This window comes from Elgaria multicarinata, chromosome 3 (assembly GCF_023053635.1).
Source record: "Elgaria multicarinata webbii isolate HBS135686 ecotype San Diego chromosome 3, rElgMul1.1.pri, whole genome shotgun sequence".
Taxonomy (NCBI): Eukaryota; Metazoa; Chordata; class Lepidosauria; order Squamata; family Anguidae; genus Elgaria; species Elgaria multicarinata.
In genome coordinates this window covers 135551165-135576746 of record NC_086173.1, presented here as the reverse complement: position 1 = coordinate 135576746, position 25582 = coordinate 135551165, and the positions used below count along the sequence as shown (strand labels likewise).

At 40.6% G+C, this 25582-nt stretch overlaps 1 protein-coding gene across 2 annotated transcripts; it reads left to right on the top strand.

The window, feature by feature from the left end:
• KBTBD8 (kelch repeat and BTB domain containing 8) lies at positions 1-20603 on the top strand. 2 transcript variants are annotated; one of them, XM_063122035.1, is made up of 4 exons: positions 1-88; positions 4097-4307; positions 8060-9174; positions 16266-20603. In XM_063122035.1, exons 1-4 carry the CDS (start codon positions 73-75, stop codon positions 16727-16729), a joined length of 1806 nt encoding a protein of 601 aa, XP_062978105.1. In that variant the 5' UTR covers positions 1-72; the 3' UTR covers positions 16730-20603. The 2 variants fall into 2 exon arrangements, with proteins under 2 accessions (XP_062978105.1, XP_062978106.1); XM_063122036.1 differs by lacking the exon at positions 1-88 and adding an exon at positions 940-961.
• The last annotated feature ends 4979 nt before the right edge of the window (positions 20604-25582 follow it).

The window sequence follows — 25582 nt, the reverse complement described above, 5'->3', positions numbered from 1 at the left end:
GAGGCGGCGGCGGCCCTCCCCCGGTGGTGACAGTCTCTCGGGGGCCCGCCTTCCCCTCGCCCGCCCCGCAGTATGGCTGCCATGGGAGGTGGGCGCAGCTGGGCCGGGGCCTAAAGGCGGTTGGAAGGATTGGGGTGGGGGTGGGGGGCTGGACTGCCGAGATAGGAGGGGAGTCTGTGAGGGGCTTTTGGGGCCTGGTAGGAGAGAAGGGGGTGGAGGTAAGGAGGCGTGAAGAGGAGAGGGGGGGATGGTCTTGGTGGGGTGGGTGGGATCTGGTCGTGCTTTGAAGGCCGTGGGTTTCCCTGCGATTTTTTTTTCTTCGTTAAAATGAGTTTTTTAGACTACGTTTAAAAAAATAATCTCACTTCCCCACCATATGTGCTGAAGGGTTGTGCTTGTCGTTTTTATTATTAATATCACGCTTCTCTGTGGTGTTTTAGTTACCTGTGTATAAGTAGAGCTGTGGTCCAAATAAACAAATCCTACAGGTTAATCCCTGTGTGTGTTTTACTCAGAAATAATCTGAGTTTTCAATCCTAAACACACTGACAAAGGGGTAAAATGCATTGATAACAGTATTGTGTTGATTAGCTTGGAGATGTGTTACTGGGGTGGTGGTGGCGGCTTTGGGTATGAAGAAGGAGGGAGGGAGGACAAGGTGAAGGAGTTATTGGATGCACTGTGTATTGAACCATTGAGCACTTTTTCAAGGTTGTGTGGATTCTACATCTAATGTGAAATTCTTAAATCTTTTCTTTAAAAGGTTTGTTACTGAGCATGGCAAACTTTGTGGGTTGGTTTATGGGGAACTCCTTGGCCTTCCCTATGTGCAAAGGAGGCCATGTTCAGTTTTGTCGAGAGCGTCCACAAATAAGTGTCACCAACCCCAGCTGGATTTCACCTGAACTTTCAGAGGAGGGCAGGGGATTGGCATTGGCGACCAGCACTTAGTGTGAAGGTGGTGAGAAGACTGTCCTTTCTCCATTGAAAGATGGCTGGGTCCTGGTGACTACAAATTTTGGCTGGCTTTCTAAGACTAGACAAGATTTGGGGATATAGCATATTCTGTCATTTACAGTGCAAATGTATACATGTTTACATGGTAGTAACCCCCACTGTGTTCCATGGGATTAAGTTTTATGTAAGTGTGTATTGGATTGCAGTGGTACAGACTGAAAGTTTTGGTAGGTTGTGATTTTAGCTGGTGCAGAAAGCTTGGGGAGAATCAGTAATTTATCAGTAATTTATCATGTCTTGTATAGGTGAAGTATCTTCTTAAGAAAGCACATGTTATAGGCGCAGGTATTTTCTCATTAAGATCCAAGGTATGCTGTGTACATTGTCACCAGTATATAAGTGTTTTTTCTAGCTTGGTTGGCAACAGAACCTGATTTGCAGTATTTTCAAACACCTTATCTTTCCTCTTCTGGAATCCCTGCTTGCTTTGTTGCTCTAACAAGACAGGTTTTGTGTTTGAAATGTTGCTCAATTGTCACTTTGCTGGACACTCCTTCAAGCTTTTAGGTCTTTGTTTACTTTCTTGTTATATGTTAATAATTGCGGCATACTTTTTAAAGGTTATTGGACTTAATGTAATGATGTCAGGGATTTTTAGATCCTATCACCAAAAGTAATGTAATATATGCTTGCACAATGTATGTTTTTGACTTTCATAATTTTTCTCAGTTGGCTACAAATGTTAGCACATTGCTAGGTACATTAACTTCAAATATAAGTACAAAATATTTAGCAGCCCATATGAAAATTTGTCAGACTTGTTCACTGGCTTGTGCCCTAGTGGAAGTTTAGTGATGACAAATCACTAACAAGCTACTTGCCCAATGTAGAATTTTTCCTCATAGTAAGGAAGTGGCAAGTGACTTGATCAATACAAAAATCATTTCTCATAGTAAAGAGTGGCAAGTGAGTAAAGTTCAAATTATGAATCTGAAATGCAAATCAATTGCTACTTTAGGGGAATAAATACTTGGATTGAAGGATTTGAGAATTCTGCCAATACACTGAGAGAGCTTTGACAATGTATAGAAAGAAAGAATATATATGTATTTTAAAAGCCTAAGACTTGCTTCCAAGTTTGTTATCAAACTGCTCCATTCATTTCCAATAAGGGGATGATGAAGGCTGTCAAATATAAAGCCTCTCTCTCTCTCTCTCTCTGTATGCATGTATGTATGTATGTATGTATGTATGTTATCAGGTTTTCTGAGGTTCAAAAATGAAGTTTGCAGCACCACTGTCACACTTCATACAAATGACTATTTTCAGGATCAGGAAGTGATGCCCTTAGTAAGGCATATCCTCCTGCATGCCTCAGTATCAACCTCTACTCCCTGCCTCCTTCCCTAACCCCACTATTTTAAAATTAGTGTCAACGGAGGTGGAAGATGTGTACCTTTCAATTTCCCAGTCTTTAAAGGTAAACTAAAGGGGTGGTGGTCTTTGGCTAGTGGTAAATGACACATGGGCATGAATGTTTGGCAGGATGAGGGCATTGCATTTCTTCTAAACAAATGTCTAGCTGGATCAGACTAAGGGTCGTTCTAACCCACAAGCAGAGCATGGGGGGGGAAACAGTTTGTAAGAAGACTTTGGTGGTCAAGCAGTAGCTAACTGCTGCTAATAAGCCTACTATTGCAGTGTTTTGTTTTGTTTTGCAAGGGGTGGGAGGAGATGGCTCCTAGGTATTGAAGTAGATCTCCTTGCTGATCTACTTGTTGAACTACTGGATTTTTGTTAACGAGTCTTCAAGCTTTCAAGTTCTTCACTTAAGAATGAGTAATAGAGCTCAAAGTCTTTAGATCTTTTTACAAAAATGAAAATTTACAAATAAGTTTGCCATTGTCAATAGTAGAAGAAGGAATGGGATAATGTAAACCACTGATCTTCAGTTGGTGGGTTGGATTCCTGAAGCACTCTCAGTGAAATTAAGACATCTAATAAATCTATGGTGTTATGAAGTCCGTCATGTTCTAATTTCCAGGTATTTTTTGTACAAGTTTCATTTCATGTCAAGGCATGAGATATTAGAGATGGATATGGTCTTACCTGAGTTGTTGTTATCATCATCATCTTTATTTGTATCCCATGTTTTGCCCAAAAGGTATACAGATAATGTAAACTAATTTCATTCACGTTTGGTGAGGTTATATGAAAATTAAGAGTTGGGGAAATGCTTTATGAAATCAGTGTTATATGCCCCTACAATAATATCAATGTTTTATCAGATTTTTTAATTGCCAATGTCGGGGAGATTCCAAATTCATTCAGAACAAATTAACAGCATTTAAAAGTCAGTGACAAGCAAGTGGCATAGCTGTAAAATTATTATTATTATTATTATTTATTTATATAGCACCATCAATGTACATGGTGCTACATTTGGCACAATAAGTGAATATTCCATCCAGAGTTTGGTTAGGGTTCCATGCAAACCAGGAACTCTGGTAATCCAACAACAAATTATCATTGTTTTCTTTGGCTAGTCAGGGAAGAAAAGCCAGAATTTCTGGTTCATGCACACTGCTAATCAAACCACAGGCAGTAAGTTGTTTAGCTGCTCCTGCTTGCAGCAGAACCAATTGGGTTTGTTGGGATGTGTGAAACAGGTAAATGAATGTATGAGAATAAAAGCAAACAAAACACAGGACAGAAATGGTATTTAATTATTTAATCATTAGGCATCAAATCAAAGATGAATGAATGCAAATGTTCTTGTACATAATATATTTTATTGGGGGGGGGGTTGTTCCTAGAACTACAAAAAATAGGCTTTTCAATGAATAATCTCAAAGAACCAGTGTTGTACTGGTTCTTTTCTTTTAATAATCACAAGCCCAAGAGGAGTAAAGACTTCTGCTACAAGGTGATTGCCTTTTCCACCAATCATGTGACTCCACCCTTAGGAACTATTACGTGGTGTATTCTGTGGCAAACCTTGGAAAGGAATCTTAATACCTTGTATTTAAAAACTCCAATGTTCGAAACGTGTGAAATATCGTTCATTTTCTTATTCCGTGAGGATTGCCAGTCATATCTTTTGCTCTATGCTAAGTGCATTTATTTCAATGTTTTATAGAACAGAGCAAGTTTTCACAGACATTGAATGGAACTCCTGCTTCAAGCACAGTCAGTGGTGGGATGGATCCCTTCCATGCTTGTAGCATTCTCCAGCAGCTCAAAGCTATGTATGATGAAGGACAGCTGACAGATATTGTGGTAGAAGTGGATCATGGGAAAACTTTTTCCTGTCATCGGAACGTTCTTGCTGCAATCAGTCCTTATTTCAGGTATGTTGCATTGCTACTAGTTAACTATTTGTATCCACTCATATTTTGAGAGTAACGCATCTTTGTAATAGTGTTGGTATTGTAGGTTCCACACATTGGCCAAGGATTGGAACAAGCCAGGATATTAAATCACTGTTTGAAGTTGGTTTGATATTCTGGCTTACTCTGAATCTGGTAACAATAGCTTACTGGCCGGGATGAGACTGAAAACTACAGTTAATTAGAGGGTTCCTGCTTTGATTGCCCATGTTGCAAAAGGAGGAGCAAAGGGATCTCTTAGGCAGGCAAAAAGCTAATTCACCCTTTGGCTTATTAAGCCAAGATACGATAATTCTGTCCATGCCATTTCCTTCCTGAAGTTGCGCCGAGTATGAGTGTGCTAGTGTTCATTTGTGTAAGAACTAGCAGAAATAATCGCTCTTACTTAAAATAGGAGCTTGCCCATTACTGACACGTGTTTCTACGTATCATAATTTGCTGAGTGCATTTGGCCTCACATTATGTACCAAATTAGGTCACTATTCCCATTTTGCAGCTTGGGAAGTGTATAGTAATTAGAATTTAAATCTTAATATGAAATGTGATGAGGAATCAGTAAACAAAATATGGCACTTAATATTCGTGTGCAGGCTATTTGGTGTTGGTATAATGCACATACTGAAATGAAAAAAAAATCAGATAATGAGTTTTCAGGAAGTTATTAATATGATGAGTATGCGGTTGTAGTGTTAGGCTGCAACAGTGAATGTAGCTACTAAATCAGTGTTTAGAAGAGTGTGTCTAGAACTTGTTTGCGTTCCTGCAAAAATGTGTCCCTTTGATATGCTGAAGAACAGAAAGGCCCTTGAGTGTGAACTATTGCATAGCTGACAGTGGGAAAGCCTGAGCTGTATTTGTGGTGCCAGTTTGTTAGATCACAGAGCATGAGTAAATTTTAAAGAAACATTCAGATTGGACAGGTACAGATTTATAGCTAGAAAAGTAAGAAATAGGATTCCCCCATCTAGGATTCCCCCAGTATGAACCCCATGCATGTTAATCTGTGGAGGAATACCTATATAAAAGCACATGCTTAATATCTCTGGCCAATTTTAGATCCTGGATCCATGGTTCCACACCTTTTTATTAGGTTTTCCACAGTGATGTGTCAGTGTGGATGGATGTTAAATTGGCAAGAAAAAAGGCTGATTTAAATCAAGTTTCTGTTTTATGCGTTATGTATTTCCTATTGGTGCAAATCTAACTACTAAACCATGTTACTTTACAATTAAATCTAGTAGCCCTTTAAGTCAAAAATGTTATTAACCTGCAAAACAATTTTACTAGCAGCTGGGGCTGCTGACAGCAGGGATGGAGAGCTGGATTTCTCTGCTAATTGCAGAGGAGGCTCCCTAGTTTCTGTGCCTAGTGCAGAGGAGGATAGAGTGCTCCACCCCTCTTTAGCCAGCCCACTTTCCTGCATGGAATCTCTGGCTGTCTATGGCATCCAGATTAGTGCCTAAACCAAAGGCTGAAATAGAGTAGCAGATACACTATTGCTCCATTCTTACAATCAGGAGTTGAATCTTTTTCGCACTGTATCCATTTGTATACTTTCTTTTCCTTTTTTTTTTTTTATAGAGGGGATGTCTTTAAAATACTCCCGTATAGGGTTGGTTTTATGACCAGCAGCCATTAAAGTTTGTGAGGTTAAGTATGGGAATATAGGAACATGTGCACTGTACAATTTTGTCTTCAGCTCTTCTTTCCAGTGTTGCTCATTTCTGCTTTACTCCTCGTTAGGTCAGACCTACCTTCACAAACAAAACAAAATTTAGTCCCCGTGAATAATAGGTTGAAGTATATAGTTACTGGGCAGGCTAGAGCAGTTTATTTTCATAGTAAACCCAGTTAATCAGGTGAAAATGAAATGCCTGTATTTGGTATGTAGTGTGGAGGGTTTTGATTCAGACTTAGTCATGCAAGTTTGTCATGATTTAAGTCTCATTGATTTCAACAAGTCTTCTCTTAAGTATGTTTAAGTTTGGATCCAACCCTAAATATTTATATTTGAGTAGTGATGAAATTGAGTTAAAGGATTGTTTTCCATGTATCTGTAGAGGCATTGATTCCATTGAATCAAGGCCTAACATGCATATACTCAGTCTATTTAACATTAGCCTAGTTATTTCTCTTACTTCTTAAGAGAAACTTAGTATTTGCAATATAAACAACTTAAAAATAAAGATCAGTTTTTATCCAACGTGCATGTTGTGGATACATAGAACTGCATTGTTCTTCTAATGCAGGGATGGGGAATGTGTGGCCCTACAGATGTTATTGGACTGCAATTCCCATCATCCCTCACCATTGGCTATGCTGGCTAGGGCAGATAGGATTGGAGGTCAACAGCATATGGAGGGTCACAAGTCCCCCATCCCTGCTCTAATATCTGAAGTGGTTCTAAATATCTCAGTGATGAAGGAAACCAATTGGGTAGATCAAATGAACCAACTGAGTAGACAGAGGCCATAAAAACAAAGTTTTGCATGTTTATTTCATTGATCCTGGTACAAGTTACAGAGTTCTCAGATTGCATCCTTTTCGCCACTTATGCTTTGCAGCACTGCCTGTTTGCTCTTGGGAAGGTCCACCTTTAAGTTTACTAGTTCAGTTTTGATAGGATTTGGTCAACAGACCTTACTTTTCCTTATTCTTTTGGATCCCTAAGAAGTATGTGGATGGCTAGAAGCCTCTCTTCCTTCCCTCTTCCTATGTTTTTTCTCTGTTCTGATGAAACAGGCTAAGATAAGGAATTTCAAAATAACATAATTTTGAGCAATCTTGATAAAGCTAGCTCCTCCTAAGAACATAAGAGTCATGCTGAACCAGACCAAGGCTCCATCTGGTCTAGCACTCCTGCAAGAAAATATATGTTATACAGAATATCAGTTAAAAGACAGTCTATTTCCACAGTTCAGTCCTACATTCTTTCTAGCTCAAAGCAATTGGGAGAATCCTCAGTAGGAGGGAAATGGGAAAACAGGTAGCTTTCAAGCACCGTGAGTTACTCTGTATTGCATCAAGACTCCAACTTGTTACAGTGTAAATGGCTGTGCTGCTTGTGTACTTAACTTCATTGGCTTTCAGCGCAATTCTGTACATGTATACTCTGAAGTATGTCCCATAGACTTCAGTGGAACAAATGTCTATATGATTGCAGGCTTACCAAGGGTGGGAAGTTTCTTCTTTGCCAGGTCATTCTGCATGACATTCACTGAACTAAATCCTAGGCTTGGCAGTACAGGCATGCCTGCTGTTTTGTTTGTTTTTTGAAGTTCTAGTCATATATGCATTTGTGGTCTGCCCATTCTGCTTGATTCCGTGTCATAATTATCTAATGTTATGTTGCCACAATATGCGAACATTGAGCTGATTGTTGCAAGAACCACAAACTACTTAGTGTGGACTGCTCGGAACAGCCACTGTTGCACAAGGCACCTTGGTTACCACATACTGCAAATCATGCCCTGATCTCTGATAGCTGCTAGAGATGATGTGTTAAAACGACAATTGATGGTGTCTCAACAAAGTCAGAATTCTGTAGATTAGTTAACTTGAGTAAGCTGAGCCTAGTGATAAAAGGATTTTTAAAAGTAACATGTATATCACAAAAACATATTAGGTAACTATTAATGAAAAGCTTAGGCTTACTGTTCCCATGTTTGCAGTACTTCCTTATAAATAACTGTGTTCATGTTTTCATTTTCTAGATCAATGTTCACTAGTGGCCTTACTGAGAGTACCCAGAAAGAAGTTCGAATTGTTGGAGTTGAAGCAGAGTCCATGCATTTAGTACTGAACTATGCATATACTTCCAGAGTAACACTGACAGAGGCCAATGTCCAAGCTTTGTTTACTGCAGCTAGTATCTTCCAGATCCCTTCTATCCAGGACCAGTGTGCAAAATATATGATCAGTCATTTGGACCCCCAGAACTCAATTGGAGTGTTTATCTTTGCCGATCACTATGGGCATCAGGAATTGAAAGTCAGATCACAAGATTACATTCGAAAAAAGTTCCTGAGTGTCACCAAAGAGCAAGAGTTTCTCCAGCTGAGGAAAGATCAACTCGTAAGCATACTGGACAGCAATGACTTAAATGTAGACAAGGAAGAGCATGTCTATGAAAGCATTATAAGATGGTTTGAACATGAGCCCAACAAAAGAGAAGCCCACTTGCCAGAAATTTTTGCCAAATGCATCCGCATGCCCCTGTTGGATGAAGCATTCGTAGAGAAAATTCCTCCCATGTTTGCACAGGCTATAGCCCAAAACTGTGTACAGAAAGGACAAAGTAGTGCCAATGGCTATACCCAGCGGCTTGGAATGACTGCTTCAGAAATGATCATCTGCTTTGACGCTGCCCATAAACACTCAGGAAAGAAGCAAACAGTGCCTTGTTTAGATTCCGTCACAGGGAGGGTGTTCAAACTATGCAAACCACCCAATGATTTACGGGAAGTGGGGATTCTTGTCTCGCCTGACAATGACATTTATATTGCTGGAGGGTATAGACCAAGCAGCAGTGAGGTCTGCATAGACCACAGAGCAGAAAGTGACTTTTGGATGTATGATCACTCGGGCAATAGATGGATCCCTAAGGCTCCGCTGCTTCGGGCCAGGATAGGCTGCAAACTGGTTCATTGCTGTGGTAAACTGTATGCAATAGGTGGTCGGGTTTATGAAGGAGATGGGCGCAACTCGCTGAAATCTGTGGAGTGTTACGATGGCCGAGAGAACTGCTGGACAGCCGTCTGTCCAATGCCTGTAGCAATGGAGTTCCATAATGCTGTGGAATATAAAGAGAATATCTATGTTTTGCAGGGTAAGATGCTTTATGTGTGGTGGAGTAGCTTCAGTTGGAATATTTGGTGGAAAGAGTGGTTTCATTTTGACCTTTACCTTTGTGAGTAATGTCATTGAGAGTTACGCCTTGTATAAGGGGAGGGTTTTGCTCAGCCTAAACTATAGGAAATGCAATGTTAAATCACTCCATGGTGTATGTTCGCTATTTTTAATCACAGTAATATTTTGGTTGCCATTCAAATATTCAATGTTTTGAACTAGAATTTGACCCATGCCACCAGTAATTATCACTCAGCACAGGAGAAAAGTGGTACAGCCTGTACATTATTGTGAAATCATAGCACACATGATATTGGGAAGCTCATGAACTACAGCATTGACTGAGACATAGTTCCATGGTAGAACACATGGCTTGCTTGCATACAGAATGTCCTAGGTTCATTCCCTGGCATCTCTTGGAAAAAGGATTGTGGGTAGCAGGGCTGCCAAAGACTTTTCTCTGCTTAAAAGTCTGGAAAGCCACTGCCATTTTTTTTTATTCATTACATTTTTATTTTTCACTTATTCCAAGGAATTTTAAGCACCGGGCATGGTTTTTCCCACCCACTAATTTTATTCTCACGCAGGGAAGGTTGGTCAAAGTGAGTGTGTGTGACAGGCCACAAGTCACTAAGGATCAAACTGCATGTTATTCTTAATACATTATGTATGGTATAGTCGATACGGTTGATGGATCTGAGTTTAAATTCTAGCTCAGCCACAAAGCTCACAGAGGGTCCAACTGCACAGCATTTTTCATACAGAGTCTCTGTGTTATAGTAAAAAAAAAAAAGGTTCCCACTGGCACCAATGGGAACTTTTAAACTATACCCAGCTACTAAGCGGGGCAGCGGGGTGGGGTGGGATTAAATCTCCCTGTGTGCTGTTTTTCCAATCTGGATCGTGTCCCATCATGCTTCCATTTGAGTAAAGCCACTGCCATTTAGAGTAGACAGTACTGGGTAAATTAGCCAGTGGTCTGACTCGGTATAATAAACGAGTTTTATATTTTCATATCCTCCTTCTTGATCTTTAAGGCATTTTATACAGTACTTGCTTCTGAAAATGTTTTCCCCTCCCCTGATTCGTCTTACCACTCCCTGCCAAATTCTTCCTTGTTTCTACCAGCTAGGAAAGCAGTTAACAGTTACTAGTGTTTGCACACAGCAGAATGGAAGAACAACCCACCTCCTAGAAGCAAGATCAACATTCAAGTTTGTGGAAAAAGTTAGATCTGTTAGAGCCTGGGTGGGAACATTTTTCAATCTGAAGACTCTGTTCCCTCATGGATAAACTTGCAAGGGTCACATGCCAGTTGTGAGTAGATCCCGAAGCCAAAATTGCATGATACGGCTGGCTCACTGTGTGTTATTTAACAATTAGCTATGGTGTGTGTCAGCCGTGCGCACCTGCCATTTTGCATTTGCCAACCCTGATCATAATGGTCAGGGCTTGTGCCATGTAGTGCAAACCCAACCATCGTGGGTTATTCAAGGGTTAAATAATCCTCACATAACTCTACTACTAATTGAGGGTAATGTGAGGGTTGTTTAACTCACGGATAATCCAGAACGGCCAGGTTTGCACAACATGGCACAGCCCTTGATTGCCCTGAACTGGGGTTGCATATTGAAAATGATGGCTGCAGACATCGGTGCTCATAATGGGTTTAACCTACAATCACCCGGGCGTATTGTACAAACCAGGTCAATGATTTCATTTAGAGATTTAACTTATATCTAGATTATTTAATGTTAACTTTGTTATTTAATATATATTTTTAAATCTCTTTAATTACCAATGGGAACTATTCTTCCAATGAAAATAGCAGGTGCAGCGGGGCTGATCCAGATAGGGACTACAGTGGTGGGAGAAGCATTTAAGACCCTCAGCCCCCCCCCCCCCCCGCATTTTTATTTACTTTGAAAAAGCAGTTCATGTAATTGCTAATTGTATCAGTGGCATTATGTCTAGTTTGGCCTTTAGAGCACACCTAACTTGTGGCAGTTGGGAACATTTGCACAATACATTTAAACTCGTATGTATGTTTGGGATGACTTGTGGTTTCTTGTAAAATCATCTCCATCATTATCATCATCATCAATATACTGCCTTATTTGCTAAAAAGCCATCAAGTTGGTGTATAGCAATTTAAAACAATAAAACCATAGCATATTAAAAACCGAAATGTTAACAACAAAAATACATAATTAAAAAGGCTAAATTAAAAGATGTTATCGCTTGGGGGACACACAACTAGTTAATGTCCAGATGTTTATGCTTACAACGCCTGAATTAATTACTGGTTCTCAACTGTTGATGTCAATAGCATGACCTCTCCTAGATCAAACCTTGCATTAATGTTGTCCCTGCATTAATGTTAGCTGATAGCTGCACTTAAGAGAAAATACCTCTTGTTCTTGAGTTCACACTTGCAATTATATCAGCTATAACTACATCCAACAGGAGTTCTAAGCAGGACTGCAACATTCTTAGTCATGTGGAAGCATGATAGCCCAAATATTTGATTTAATACTTAAGAACTTTCTTTCCTCTCCATTTGCAGGGCTGGTGCCTACAATATTACTAATTCCTGCTTGATATTTGTGTATAAGACTTGGACATTTTCCAGTCATGAGTTCCAGTGAATTCCAGTTGTTCTTTTCTTCATATTCCCTTACTTGTTGTAAGGTATATAGTAGACATTTCAAACCTATAATACTTGGGCCACATGTCGTTTATGTTAATTATTTCAATTAATTAAGGTTTTTTGTGAACCACCCACAAAAATCTCCCACCCACTGGAGAGAGCTCCAGCTATTGGGTAGTATAGAAATGCAATAAATAAATAAATATTCCACAGTTTCCAATGCAGAGTTAACCAATGTCAGTCCTGCATGAAATAGACCCATTGAAATGAATGGGACTTAAGTTAGACCAGCATTGGATATAACCCATTGCATCAAAGGTGGCAACCAACAATGATGTTGATTGAAATCCAGCAACACATTTTTTAAAAAAATCTGTAGCCTTTGGCCATATGTAGTCTACCATATTCTTAGTAAACTCTGTTTTGCAATACAGGGAAAGGTGAGAGCTACAAAGAAAAGGATTTTTGAACATCCAGCCCAGTTTAATATGCCTGGCATATAAGAGCGAACTTGTTTCTCATCATAGAATACGTGTTGGGGGCAAAACAAAACAACAGTGGATGTCATTAAATCAGCCTCCTAAAGAAGCTCAAAAATGTTCTTAGCCCACAATAGAGACAGTATCTCACTTACCCATGCAGACGTTTAAAAAAATTGATTAAAATAAGTGCTTATCTCAAAACCTTAAAAACCAAAGATAATAAACTAGGGTTTAAACTAGGGTTCTAGGGTTATAGGTTTTTCTTTTATTAAAGGAAACACACTTTGGAAAAATGCCAATCTTGGGATAATTTCATTTCAAATCTCCCCACCCCTGAAAAAGGGGCTGAGAGGATATAGGAGACTCATATTACTAAACCCTTAAACATACTTCAAATGACCCAAACGATTTTAATGTTGCTGAGAAGAAAGAAACTGTCCAGACACCGCTAATCCCCCCAACAAATATCCAAACCTTAATGAATCAAGGCTGAACCTTTTAAAAAAAAATTATAGACTAGAGGGCCTGAGCCCAAGAAAAGTGTCATTTCTACTGAATAATAACATACATGCACAAGAGGTGGTGTAAGGAAATCAGTTTTTGGGTGCAATCCTATGCATGTTTAGAAAGAATCCTCCCCCCCCCCAGTTCTCTCTCTCTCTCTCTCTCTCTCTCTCTCTCTCTCTCTCTCTCAGGAATGGTGGGAGTTTTAGGATTTCTTACTGTCTATACAGTCAAAGGTATGCACTCTAAATAAATTTACATCAGAAACTTTTAATTGGATTTTGAAAACTGGAAGTGGAATAAAGGTACAAACGCACCATTAAATCTCATCTCTTTGCCCCTGCCATACTTGTTACACTTGGGCCCAAAATAATTAGCCCAGACAAGATTTTTTAAAAATCCCTGGTCCATGGCAAGGGTTTTGGGAATGGCTTGGTAATCCCATTGCCCCCCACCATTGTGATCCCAGTTGGAATTGGTGACCCTTGTGCTCTATGTTCACTACAGGAGTGCTGTGCTTCAATTGCATGTGGCTGTCACTACTTATTAGTTCTATTTCACACTGAGACATACATGTATTTCAGTGACATATATGTATTATCTCATATGCTTGTTAAGGATGATCACCTGAAAAACATTAATTACATCTAATAATGTATTTTCAATTAGCATCTGTTCATCGTTACTAATGAATTTATGAAACATAATTCAATGGAAAAATACAGCACTGGAAAATTTTCATCCCCCCCATCACTGCCACCAGCTCCACCATAATCCTTCCCTCTCCACACAAACACCCCAAGCTATTTATTTTTTAAATACCTTGCGTTTGCAGGGCTGACCTGTGAAGCCACATCTAGTTTGCCCCTCAAATAACTTCACATTAACATCTAGTGAACTTTGTTGCCATCAAGAAGTTAAAGGAGACAAGGGCTCATGGCAATAGCACAACATTCCAAGGCAGCTCTGCCATTGGATGGAAAAATGTAGCAAATGCTTTTTCCACAAAAAATTGGGAGGCTTCTGATGGGAAGGCAGTGGCTAGATAATTGTTTTAACTGCTTTTAAATTATATATTGTTTTAACTTGGTTCATGGTTTAATTTGTTTTTAACTGCATATTTATTGTTTTTATACTGTATGTTTTTATCTGTACACCGCCCTGAGATCTTAATGATATAGGGCGGGATACAAATGTTTTAAATAAATAAGTAAATAAATAAATAAATAAATCACACATGTGTGCTGAAAGCTGTGTTGGCCCTCTACAGATCTGTGAAAGAGTTAAACCTATGGTAGAGACCTACAGAAAAACAGAGGCCCTGGGTCAGCACCTGCTAGTCTGGGAGCAATTTGTACTCCCAAGGCAAGTGGATAAGTGGGTTATTTATGAGCCTCAGTCAAATTCTCAGCGGAACAGAATTTCCACTCATTTATTTCAAATGAGGTAGTAAATACTGATGATAAGTAGATGAAGAACAGAATAAAACATGTGCTCGGTTGATGTGAAATTGCATAGTATCTTTAGAAAGTGTGATTTCTCTTGTAAATGTACAGGCCTTCACCAAACTGGAAATGCACCGACGTTATAACAGTGGATTTTAGAACTGTTTATTAGATTAAACTGTTCCAGGAGTTGCATGTTGAGATCAGAAAAATATAATTTGGAACACCTTGGTTACATTACATTTAGACTATTGTAATATACTCTACGTGGGGCTACCCATGAAGAGTTTTCAGATGCTTCTGTTGGTGCAAAATGCAGCCCCTTCACTGCTAACTGGTGTATGGTATGAAAACCAAATTACATATGTCTTGAAATGCCCGCAGTGTTTGCCAATAATTATCCAGGCTCAATTCGGGTTATTGGTTTTGAACTTTTAAAGCCATAAACAGTGTAGGGCCTGGCTATCTAAGGAACTGCCTAGCTCATTATGAACCTGTCCGCTTATAAAGATCTGCAGGAGAGGCCCTTCTGAGGTTACCCTTACAGAAAGCTTTTTTGGGGAGCCTGTGGGAAAGTTTTTTCCATCTTGTGTTGCGCTCTCAAACTGTGGAATACACTTCTGGAATTATGCTTGACCCTGCTGTTTTGGCTTTAATTTAGTGATTAGGGCTTTTTAATTATATAACTGCTATGTTTTTAATCATCTTACTATGTTTTATGGTTTTAAATTGTTCACTGCCTTGATGGCTTGTTAGCAAAACAGGTGGCATATAAATATTGATAATTGGCGTACATTTGGTGACAAGGTGCTCAAACTGCTTTTATACCTAATTAAAATGCATAACTTCTGTATGTGGTGATGGGATGACAGTGCACTCCACTCAGATATTCTGTAAACCGCCCAGATAGCTTTGGCTATTGGGCGGTATAAAAATGCAATAAATAAATATGTTTGCTGTGGACCACTACCTATATTGAACAAAATTGGTAGCTAAGCTTGTGCCAACATGTTTAATAAATGAAGAAAACTCTACATTTGTTGTAGCATCTCATATCCAATTCCTTCCAAGTTCTTTCATAGTGCCAAGACTATGAATCTATTATCACTGCATTAAGATTCAAGAAAGAATTCATACTGTGGTCCGCCAGATCTCTGCCTTGGGATTCTTATGCATTGTTTAAGACACTGAATTGTTCAATCCGAAATGGCGGTAGTGCCAGCCACTTCTGTATGCCACAAGTCATTTTAAATTTCCTCTAGCACTACCTGAGGCTGATCCACATAACAAGTTTTGGGGCTCTTTGTCTAGTTTCTTCTGGTGAAGCAGTTCATCTGACCACTCCAGTCTACACTCAAGTCTCAATTTTAAATATGGCTGCAGGCAGTTTTGCTGGTGGGCAGGCTAAATTTGGGGTGGGTTGTGCTGGAGTGCTGTTGTGCTGGTTCAGTCACTCTGTATCTGGCAAAAGTCATCATAGATGGAGGAGGCCTCCTCAAAAAATGGTTATATGAATTAGTCCTTAGGTAGGCTCCGTGTAATTATGAATAACAATGCTGATGGTATTTCAATAGTTATGAAACCATTAGTGTTTATACAGACATTTTTTGCTATTGCCAGGTGAAAAAATTGTCCCATTTATTGCAGAAGTGTTTCTGTGTAGTGCACTGATTTCTCAGTGCTTAATTCAGTATAAAACCTCCTGATATGATTCAGTTGTATATTAATAAAGTTATAAATACTGGCAAAGTTAAGTAGGTATTTAGGAATGTAACTTAACAGTAGCTGTTACTATAGAGTGCATTTATTCAAGCTCACTGGGCTACTCTATAATAAAATATTCGATGAGGCTCTTAAGAGACTTATTGTGATGACATATTCTTAGGAAAGGAAGAAGGCCAAATCTGTGATTCTGGTGTTTGCCCAGTATTGTCTTAAGGCAAACTCTTTAAGTTCTTACATTTTGTTTTCTCTTCCTTTCTGTCCTTAGGAGAATTTTTCCTCTGCTATGATCCTCGAAAAGATTACTGGGGTTTCTTAACTCCCATGACTGTGCCTAGGATCCAGGGTTTAGCAGCTGTCTACAACAACTCCATCTACTACATTGCTGGAACCTGTGGAAACCATCAACGTATGTTTACCGTAGAGGCCTATGACATTGAGTTGAATAAGTGGACTCGAAAGAGAGACTTTCCATGTGACCAGTCCATTAATCCATATATTAAACTTGTTGTCCTGAAAAATAAACTTCATTTGTTTGTTCGAGCTACTCAAGTCACTGTTGAAGAGCACGTCTTCAGAACCAGCAGGAAGAATTCTCTTTATCAGTATGACGAAGTTACTGATCAGTGGCAGAAGGTGTATGAGACCCCAGATAAACTCTGGGATCTTGGACGTCATTTTGAATGTGCTGTTGCTAAATTGTATCCACAGTGTCTTCAGAAAGTTATTTGAATTCCCCCCTTCTCCTTTCATTGGTAAAAGGCCTTAGTGACTTTGGTATTTAATGACAGCAGAAAAATCTGTTTTTAAAGAAAAACCAATTCAATTCTGTCAGTATTTAATGTGAGGTGAAATGGATATCTTTTTTTTTTACATGGGGATGGGTGCTCTTTAAAGGTTGCAGTGGGGAGAAGGGAATTAGTGGTTTAGTTTCCTGATGGATGTTTTCCTGCGGAGTGAGGAGTGGGTTACAAAGTGCAATTATCAGCATTTTCTCTGCTAGAGTTATTTGGGCCGGATCTACACTACTGCTGTAAAGCACTTTATAACAGTTTTGACAACTGTATATGGCGTGTGTCCTAGGTCCCAACCGTTGTCAAAACTGTTATAAAGCGCTTTAAAGCAGTAGTGTAGATCCTGCCCTGATCATGTTGTTCTAGAGTGACAGTTTGGCTAAAAGCAAGAGTAGATGGATTGAGGTAACTATGCACTATAGTGAGAGCAAATCTAACGTGAATAGCTAAGGTGAAGACAGCAAGTTTGAAATGACCTTATTTAAAATACGGGTAAAATCTGAGGCAATATCACTAGTTTACTATTTTAGATTCAGTGACACTAAATAGGCAAATACCCGGTCCTTATACCTCTTCCATATGTACTGAAATATTGTTATGCTTCTACGTTGTGGTAGCTTCTGTAGACCTATAAACACTTGCAGCAGAACATGAGCTACCATTTGAAAAAGAGGTGGCCTACATCAGGTGGCTGCATTGCTTCTCTTCTCTGAGTTTAGTTTTAGCGCGTGTGTGGGCTTCTTAATCTTCCAGTGGCTTCATGAGAGCCATTTTCTGCCATTAAATATAGAGTTTAAAAAGCAGTTGAACATATTGGTCATCCCATAAAGGGCTTAAACCCAATGGTGCTAGCACATTTTTAATACTTGTAAGTCTGATATGGGTCAAATGGGACTGCTAGATTAAGGCAGTCAATTAGTATTAATGTCTCTAGTCTTAAGCATGTCTCTTCCTGCTTTGTGTGTGAGCCCCTCTTATATGAACTTCTTTTGTGGAGCTAGTTCTTAAGTAGAATAAGTATAGGCTAAGTAGACTCAATGGCTGTTTGGGAAGAGTCCCATCTCTTAGAAGATTAAGCGCTAAATGCACTTTCTTTGGCCCATCCTCCAATATCTCTGGCAATGTAGCTTGGGACACTCCTAGTCAGCCAAAAAAGGCTGAGTTAGGCTGCAATCCTTTGCCCATGTACCTTGGAGTAAGTTCCACTGAACACAGTATGACTTCCAAGTAAACATGCATAAGATTGCAATGTTATAAAGCTGGATGTTGGGAGCATCTTACAAAAAATATGGCCCGCTAACCCATCACCTTGTGGTCCCTTCTGGTGACATTTTGGCATGTGTTTGACTTGCAGCTGATGAATTCTTATAGAACAATATTTGTCCCCAGTCGTTCTAATGTAAAAACCTTTGGATTTTTCTAGCTGTGGCTTCGCTTCTTGCCATCTGGTTGTTTCTGGAATAATGTGAAAGTTTGCACTACTGAGCTTTTTTGTGACCCAAGGATCACCACTTTTGGAAATTTACACATAAAAACTTTTGGAACAGAGTAAGAGTCTAAGTCCTTGTGACATTGTGTCTCTAATTCTACATCTGAATTGACTTAAGTCCCCCCCCCCATCTCTAAGTAGATGGATGTAAAAGATTAATAATAAATCTCTTAACTGGCAATTCTTCGCCAAGGATAAAAATTGTTCAAGAATAAAACATGTCCTGCTTTCATCTTCAGTTTTGTTTTAAAAGATGACCTGGCTTTATATCCAAGGATGGTCACTACTTTTGACTTCATAGATAGTTAAGTTGGTCAAGCTGTGGTTAAAAGAGATTACATTTAGAACTGTGTTGGTTCAGTAAACATGGGCTTGCAATCCCCAGTAAGGTTTTATGTTAATATGGTCCCACTTGACTTTGTATATTTAAAACTTGCACAATGTATTGAACACACAACTGTGAAACTAAAATGGTAATAAAGCCTCCTTCTGTTACATACCTCATCTTCAAGAGATTCAGCAAGCCACTTTTTCTGTAGGCTTCTTCATATACCATGCTGGGGGTACAGTTGTCTGAATGCTGAGACAAAAACCCATGAGTATATGTAATGATGTGGCTAAGTTCCCTTCATTCTTAACAACATTCAGATTAAAGGCTAGTAAAGAATATGCTCTGGGTAGCTGCAATTTAACACTTGTAAATGCCATGACCTCACATTTAACTGTTGCCTCAATAGCACTCAGTTTGTTGAGTGGCGATGGTGCAGAGTTGCGTACTCAACATGCATACAGCACCTGACCCTCTGTGCAGTCAGCTGGAGATGAAAATTGGTGCTGCAGTGCGTCTGGATGGTTCAGTGTAGTTTCCACTCAGCACTACAAGGCTGTGTTGTGTACCCTTGACATTAAGAAGTAACAACAGGAAAAGAATGAAGGGCCATGAAATGTTCCCCAGATACTGTAGGATTAACCCCAGGGCTGAAATGTTCAACTGTGTTCAGTCCGCAGCCTGTTGTGGTGGGTGATTAGTCTACTGCCTTAGATGTGAATTCTAGTGCTTCACTTGAATGACTGACTAAGGCTTTGATATCTTAAGCATAGTGCTGAGACTGATTTTTTAAGTAAGTTCTGGTTTCTGTTCACAAATATAACTTTCCAGTTGCTTTCATGTATTTAACTTTTCTTACTATTAGTTGGCTATATTTGCGCTCTTGTAAGCCTCTTAGCTGCAAACTTTCTGAAGCACCCTCCCTTAAGCATTAGTAATTTTTTGCTGCAAAAAAGGTGTTATGTATCTTTCAAAAAGTTCAGTTGGAAATCTTTACCAGACTTATTGCTGCTTTTTGACAATCTCCTGTATTTATTTAGTAGACATGTCAATCTGACTTGAATTTTTTTTTAAATAGCTTAAGTTAGCAAATGACCCTGTCATGTGATGTATAGAAATACAATATGCTGTGGTTAATTCTGCAGTAGGTTTGTTTTCAAGTTTCATTTTTATCTGCACTAAATACAAAGATCTTTGTCTAACCATTCACACTGGGGGAGGGTTTGACTGTAGTATGCTTGAAAGCTAACTCGTGATTTATTTGCCATGAGGTGGAATACATTGAGTCTTATGCATGAATAATTATTTAAGCAGTAATATCAACTGAAGAATTTTAGTTGTTTACATGCTTCTAAATTATCCAGTGAGAATTTGTCAGTGTAAATTTGCTTTTGAAAATCTGATTCTGAACATCCCTGCACAGTGTGAGAACAGATGACACCAACCTGCGCTAAGGTTACTATAATTTCTAAAATGTGCAGGGCTATGTTTGATCTCTCTGCCCAACTTCTTTTCTTGCTGCTCTTATTTAGCTTACCTTGTTGAGACATCACCCTTCCATTTATAATTCTGCTGCTGCTTCTTTTCTTTTTTAAAAAAAACAGTCTGGGAAAAAGCTCCCAGTTTTTATGCTAGAACGTATTGATTTGAAGGCACAATCCACCAAGCGCTGCTGTTGTACATTCACCACAGCCTTGCACATGCCCCATGGAAATGAAGTAAGGTTATGCAGCAACATCGCTTGGTGGGCTGCTACCCTAAACTGTCACAGCTGTTTATATTGTGCATGTGGTTTGTATAATCTCAAAAATCTCCCTGTGTTCCGCTATCTGTTTAGAAATGGCATCAGATGTTCAGCGCTCAGGTATGTTAGTAAGAAGTACTGTAGTCCTCTGAGGGCAAATGTGTGGATTTTAAAACATTTTGCCATAATTGCACAAATTTGCATTTTTACTTAATGTCATGTTAATTTTCTTAATAAACCTGTTGTTCAAATATAGTGGGCAGCAGTGGTTTTATTTTGGTTGCTTTTTGTTGTAAATTTGTAACGCATTTCTTTGGCCTAGTAGTAATAACTTTAAAGATTTAAATCAATCTCTGTACTAAGGGCTTATTCATAGAAGCCTGGCTATAGCTGTACCTTTCCCCTGCCCCCCCCCCACTTATTAGTCTGAGCCATGCTTCAAGGGAACACCTGAAATCTTTCCTTCTTCTTCGTGGTCTCTGTGCATCACACATATGGGCTCTATGCCTGCACGAAGCCCTGCTTCGGGAATTTTCTATAGCTAAGAGCCATTTGGGGCGGGAAACCCTCCCCTCGCTATTGCGCATGTGCAGGAGGGTTCCCGCCCAGATTCCCCAGTTCTTCGACCGTCATCGCGACTGCCTCGTCGGGAACTTCTCCGTTAACAAACTAAAAAATAGCTAAGTCTTACCTCCTTCTTTATCTTCCTCTTCGTTTTCTCGACTCTTTCCTATTAATTTTTTTTAAAATTGCCTCATTCTCCTTTCTTCAAACTTTACCTTGGACCACATGGGCCCCAAGGCCCCATTTAAAAAGTGTGCCCGTTGTGGCACGAAACTACCACCCTCAGACGGACACAAATCTTGTGTCATTTGACTTGGCGAAGGACATAAAGTAGACGCTTGCCCTCATTGCCAAGCTTTTTCAAAGCAAACGAGGCATCGGGCTGACAAACTACGGGCCGAGTTGTGGGAAAGAGCACTATCAGTGGTAGATAAACCGACCATGGCCTCTGAACAAGAGCCATCAGTGCCCCCAACTCCTGTCCTGCCCTCGATGAGTTGGGCAGACAGACCCCGCCATGATCCCCCAGTAACACCTGGGCGATCCTTGACATCTTCTTTAGCAAAAAAGCTATTGAAGAAAGCAAGGACTCCTAAGTCCTCAGAACCTGCAAAGAAAAAGAAAAAGGACAAACAAAAAGCCAAGACGTTGACATCGAGCACGCTGATACCGCCTATTCCGGCCCTGCCGTTGACAGAAGTGTCGGCATCGACCGCGCTTGCTCCGCCAACATCAGTGATCGAACCTATACCGACGCTTTCAATATCGGAGGGCGAAATTAGGGACTGCTCATCCCTCCAACGTTCAAATCGTGGCCAATCTGGTCTGAGATTGGGAAGAAGCTCTCCTTCTAGGAGATACTTACCTGCTCCTGAAGAACATAGACCCGATCTTCGACAATCACCCACTCCTTTCGAACGCAGACCTAGCTCTCGACGATCACCTGACTCAGCTCACTCAGTCAGGTCTTTTGATGGTCGATATCGAGATAGGGAGTGGTTTTACTATTCCGGTCCTTGCCACCGCTCACATTCACCTGCTAGAGAGTGGGAGAGACAATCAGAATGGTCGCTCCCTCCTAGACCGACCTATTATTACAGAGATTGGCACAATGATCATGATCAGTATCACTACAATTATGAGCGTCCAATATCTCCTCGATGTCGATATACACCACTGGCTTCGATCTTGTGCCCTGCTCACGATCCTGAGCCAGAGCAACCTGCTCCTCTAGCCATTGCGTCGACGGACACTATCTCGCAAGTTGCTCCAGCACTTCCAGCGACACAACAGTCAGACACTATACAAACAATTCAGGTCGCTTCCCCTCCTGAATCAGGGGAGGGTTATTGTTCCGACACAGCCTCCTACTCCTCGGCTGCCCCATCCATACCATCGCCGGACGCAACAGTGGAATCACAGGGATCTGTCTCCCCGTCTGAAGGCCTTGCTCATTTTTTGGACCAAATTCAAGGATGGCCCAGGCTTTGGGCATAGAAACTCGACAAACAGTAGAGAGACTAGCTGACCCTGTCTTCGATGCCATACACACTGACTCCACAACTCCTGTAGCTATTCCGTTTCTACCAATCTTGACTCAGGCAATCAAACAGTCTTGGAAGGACCGGTGTCATTGACACCATCGTCTAAAAGGCTGGATAATATGTACAGGGTTCTGGAGAAGAAGGCAGAATTCCTCTTTACGCACCTACCAAACTTGATCATCATAGAGTCGGCTCAGGGCCGCTCGCAGAAAGTACATACAGCACCAGTAGATAGGGAGGGCAGACGCCTTGATTTAATGGGATGCAGATTTTACTCCACTGCATCACTAAGCCTTAAGGTGTCCAATTATCAAGCTACTATGGCGAGGTACCAGCTTTTTTTGTGGGACAAGATGCTGTCACTCTGTAATAATCTAGGAGAGGATCACAGAGAACTGGCAAAGGTTTTCCACTCGGAGGCAACAAACATGGCGCGCCAACAAATCAACACAGCAAAACACCAGGCAGACTGTGGAGCAAAGGTGATGGTGGGAGCAGTGGCTCTAAGAAGGCATGCCTGGCTCAGATCAGCGGGACTGTCTCAAGAAGCTACGACACGGATTGAAAGCCTCTTTAACTCCACTATGGATGAGGCTATGGACGAGCTTGCAGCTAAAATCCAAGCAGTCTTGGACGCAGCTCTAAAGCCGTTGATGCAAAAGAATTATAGCAGGAAATGGACTATTTTCTCAACCTTTGCTTCTCAGCATGGGTTTCTACCTGCAACCTGTTCTGTTAGTCAAATTCTGTCATTTTTGTTGGCTCTAGTGGACAAAGGCCTTAAAGTTTCCTCATTAAGGGTTTATTAGGCGGCTATTTCTGCTTTTCATGAGGTCATAGAAGGTTTTAGGGTTTTTTCCCACCCTACAGTTAAACGTTTCATGAAGGGATTGTTAAATTTAAACCCACCAGTGAGAATCTTTTCTCCTTCTTGGAGTTTATCTGTTGTTTTACACACACTCTCGACTAAGCCCTTCAAACCACTCGCGACCACTGACTCACGTCTTCTCACACTGAAGGTGTTTTTTCTGGTGGCAATTACTTCTGCGAGAAGGGCCAGCGAGCTATGTGCATTAAGAATAGATGAACCTTACTTAAATTTTCATCTGGACAAAGTGGTACTCCGTCCTGATGTGCAGTTTTTGCCTAAGGTGGTTTCAAATTTCCATGTTAACCAAGACATTATTTTACCAACCTTTTTTCCCTCTCCCTCAACTCCCTTGGAAAAAACGCTACATTCGTTGGATGTTAGAAGGTCCCTAGCCTTTTATAAAGATCGCACTGCCCCTTTTCGCCAATCACAACGGTTGTTTGTGTGCCATGGCCACCGTAACAGGGGCCTCCCAGTATCATCACAAAGACTTGCGGCTTGGCTGGTGCAATCAATCACTCTAGCCTACCAGTTGCAGAAGTTAGAGGCCCCGACCTCAGTCAAGGGACACTCTACAAGGGCAGTGGCCACTTCATCAGCCTTTCACCGGGGTATCTCAATCCCAGAGATATGCAAGGCAGCGACATGGGCTTGACCGATGACGTTTGTATCACACTACAAACTTGATATCCAGTCAAGATCCGACTGCTCATTTGGGAGAGCAGTCCTATCATCGGTCTTCACTTGAGAACACCAACCCTCCTCCGGTGAGTAAGCTTACTAATCACCCATATGTGTGATGCAGAGACCACGAAGAAGGACAGGTTGCTTACCTGTAACTGTGGTTCTTCGAGTGGTCATCTGTGCAGTCACACAACCCACCCACCATACTCCCCTCTTGTTGTCCATCAAGTACTACTAATGTTACTTCTACTAGTTTTTTCAGGTACACCTTCAGGTGTTTATATTCCTCAGACGAGGCCCTCAGGTCTCAGAAGAACTGGGGAATCTGGGCAGGAACCCTCCTGCACATGCGCAGTAGCGAGGGGAAGGCTTCCCGCCCAAAATGGCTCTTAGCTATAGAAAATTCCCGAAGTGGGGCTTCGCGCAGGCGCAGAGCCCATATGTGTGACTACACAGATGACCACTCGAAGAACCACAGTTACAGGTAAGCAACCTGTCCTATGTCAGCACACCCCATGTCATTACTTAATTCAGCTATGGGAGGTTTGCAGTAGTGAGCTGAGGTAGATGATTGAGATGACCTGTTATATAAATCTGTTCACAGTTAGCAGCTGATTCATAGTTTTTAGCATCAAACTAGACTGATGCTCAGCCATGTTGTGAATGTTTTCCCTCATCTGCCCCGCCCCCCCATCAGAAAGTTGCAACCACCCCTGGGGGAAAAAGCAGCATGGGGAAGCAGTTCCAATTGGAAAAGAGCCCACACAGTTAAATCTCCCCCACATTCTGTAATGCAGTCTTTCAACTCCATGACAGCTTTGAGTGGGGTGGGGGAATGGAGTGTGTTATGTACTGTTAAAAAAAATGGGGAAACGGTTCATATGGCTTTGCATCACATGGTGCTTAATCCTAAATATTTGTCCAAATAGAAATGCAATTGGCAGGGGACATAGCTCAGTGCGATAGAACACCTGCTTTGCATGCAGAAGGTCTCAGGTTCGATCCCCGGTTGCTCCAGGTAGGGCAAGAAAGGGAATCCAACTTGAAACTTTGGAGAGCCAGTGTCAGTCAGTGTCAACAATACTGGGCTAAGGTCTGACTTCGTATAAAGCAGCTTCCTATGTTCCTAATTTATGGCGTCTAAAATTCTTATTCATTCATTCATTTGTTTATTTGATTTATATGCCACTATCCATTTAAAAAAATATATATTTGTAAGCAGTATGAAAGTAGATGCAAAACAACTCGTGTCTTGTTTTTACGCACTTTTTTCCTCAGAGGTGCAGAAATGGGACAGAGTGGGCACACACAAAACTGACACAGATGGGATATAGATTCATTCATTACTTCATTACCCTAATTACTTAATAGTAGAATTATTTTTAGCAACATGGAGTCTACTACTAATGGGTGACAATACTTGTCTGTCCGTTTAATTATGTCAGAACCAGACATAAACTGGGTTCACACAACATGACAATTCAAACTCAAGGTTGAACCTTGGCTTGTTGTGTTGTGTGAACCCAGCTGTGCTAACAAACCATGGCTTATTAACCACAAACAACCC

Excerpts from the sequence above, each read along its gene's own strand:
- KBTBD8 (XM_063122035.1), top strand. Across the intron at positions 4,308-8,059 it reads GCAATCAGTCCTTATTTCAG|ATCAATGTTCACTAGTGGCC; the intron begins GTATGTTGCATT and ends TTCATTTTCTAG. Across the intron at positions 9,175-16,265 it reads GAATATCTATGTTTTGCAGG|GAGAATTTTTCCTCTGCTAT; the intron begins GTAAGATGCTTT and ends TTCTGTCCTTAG.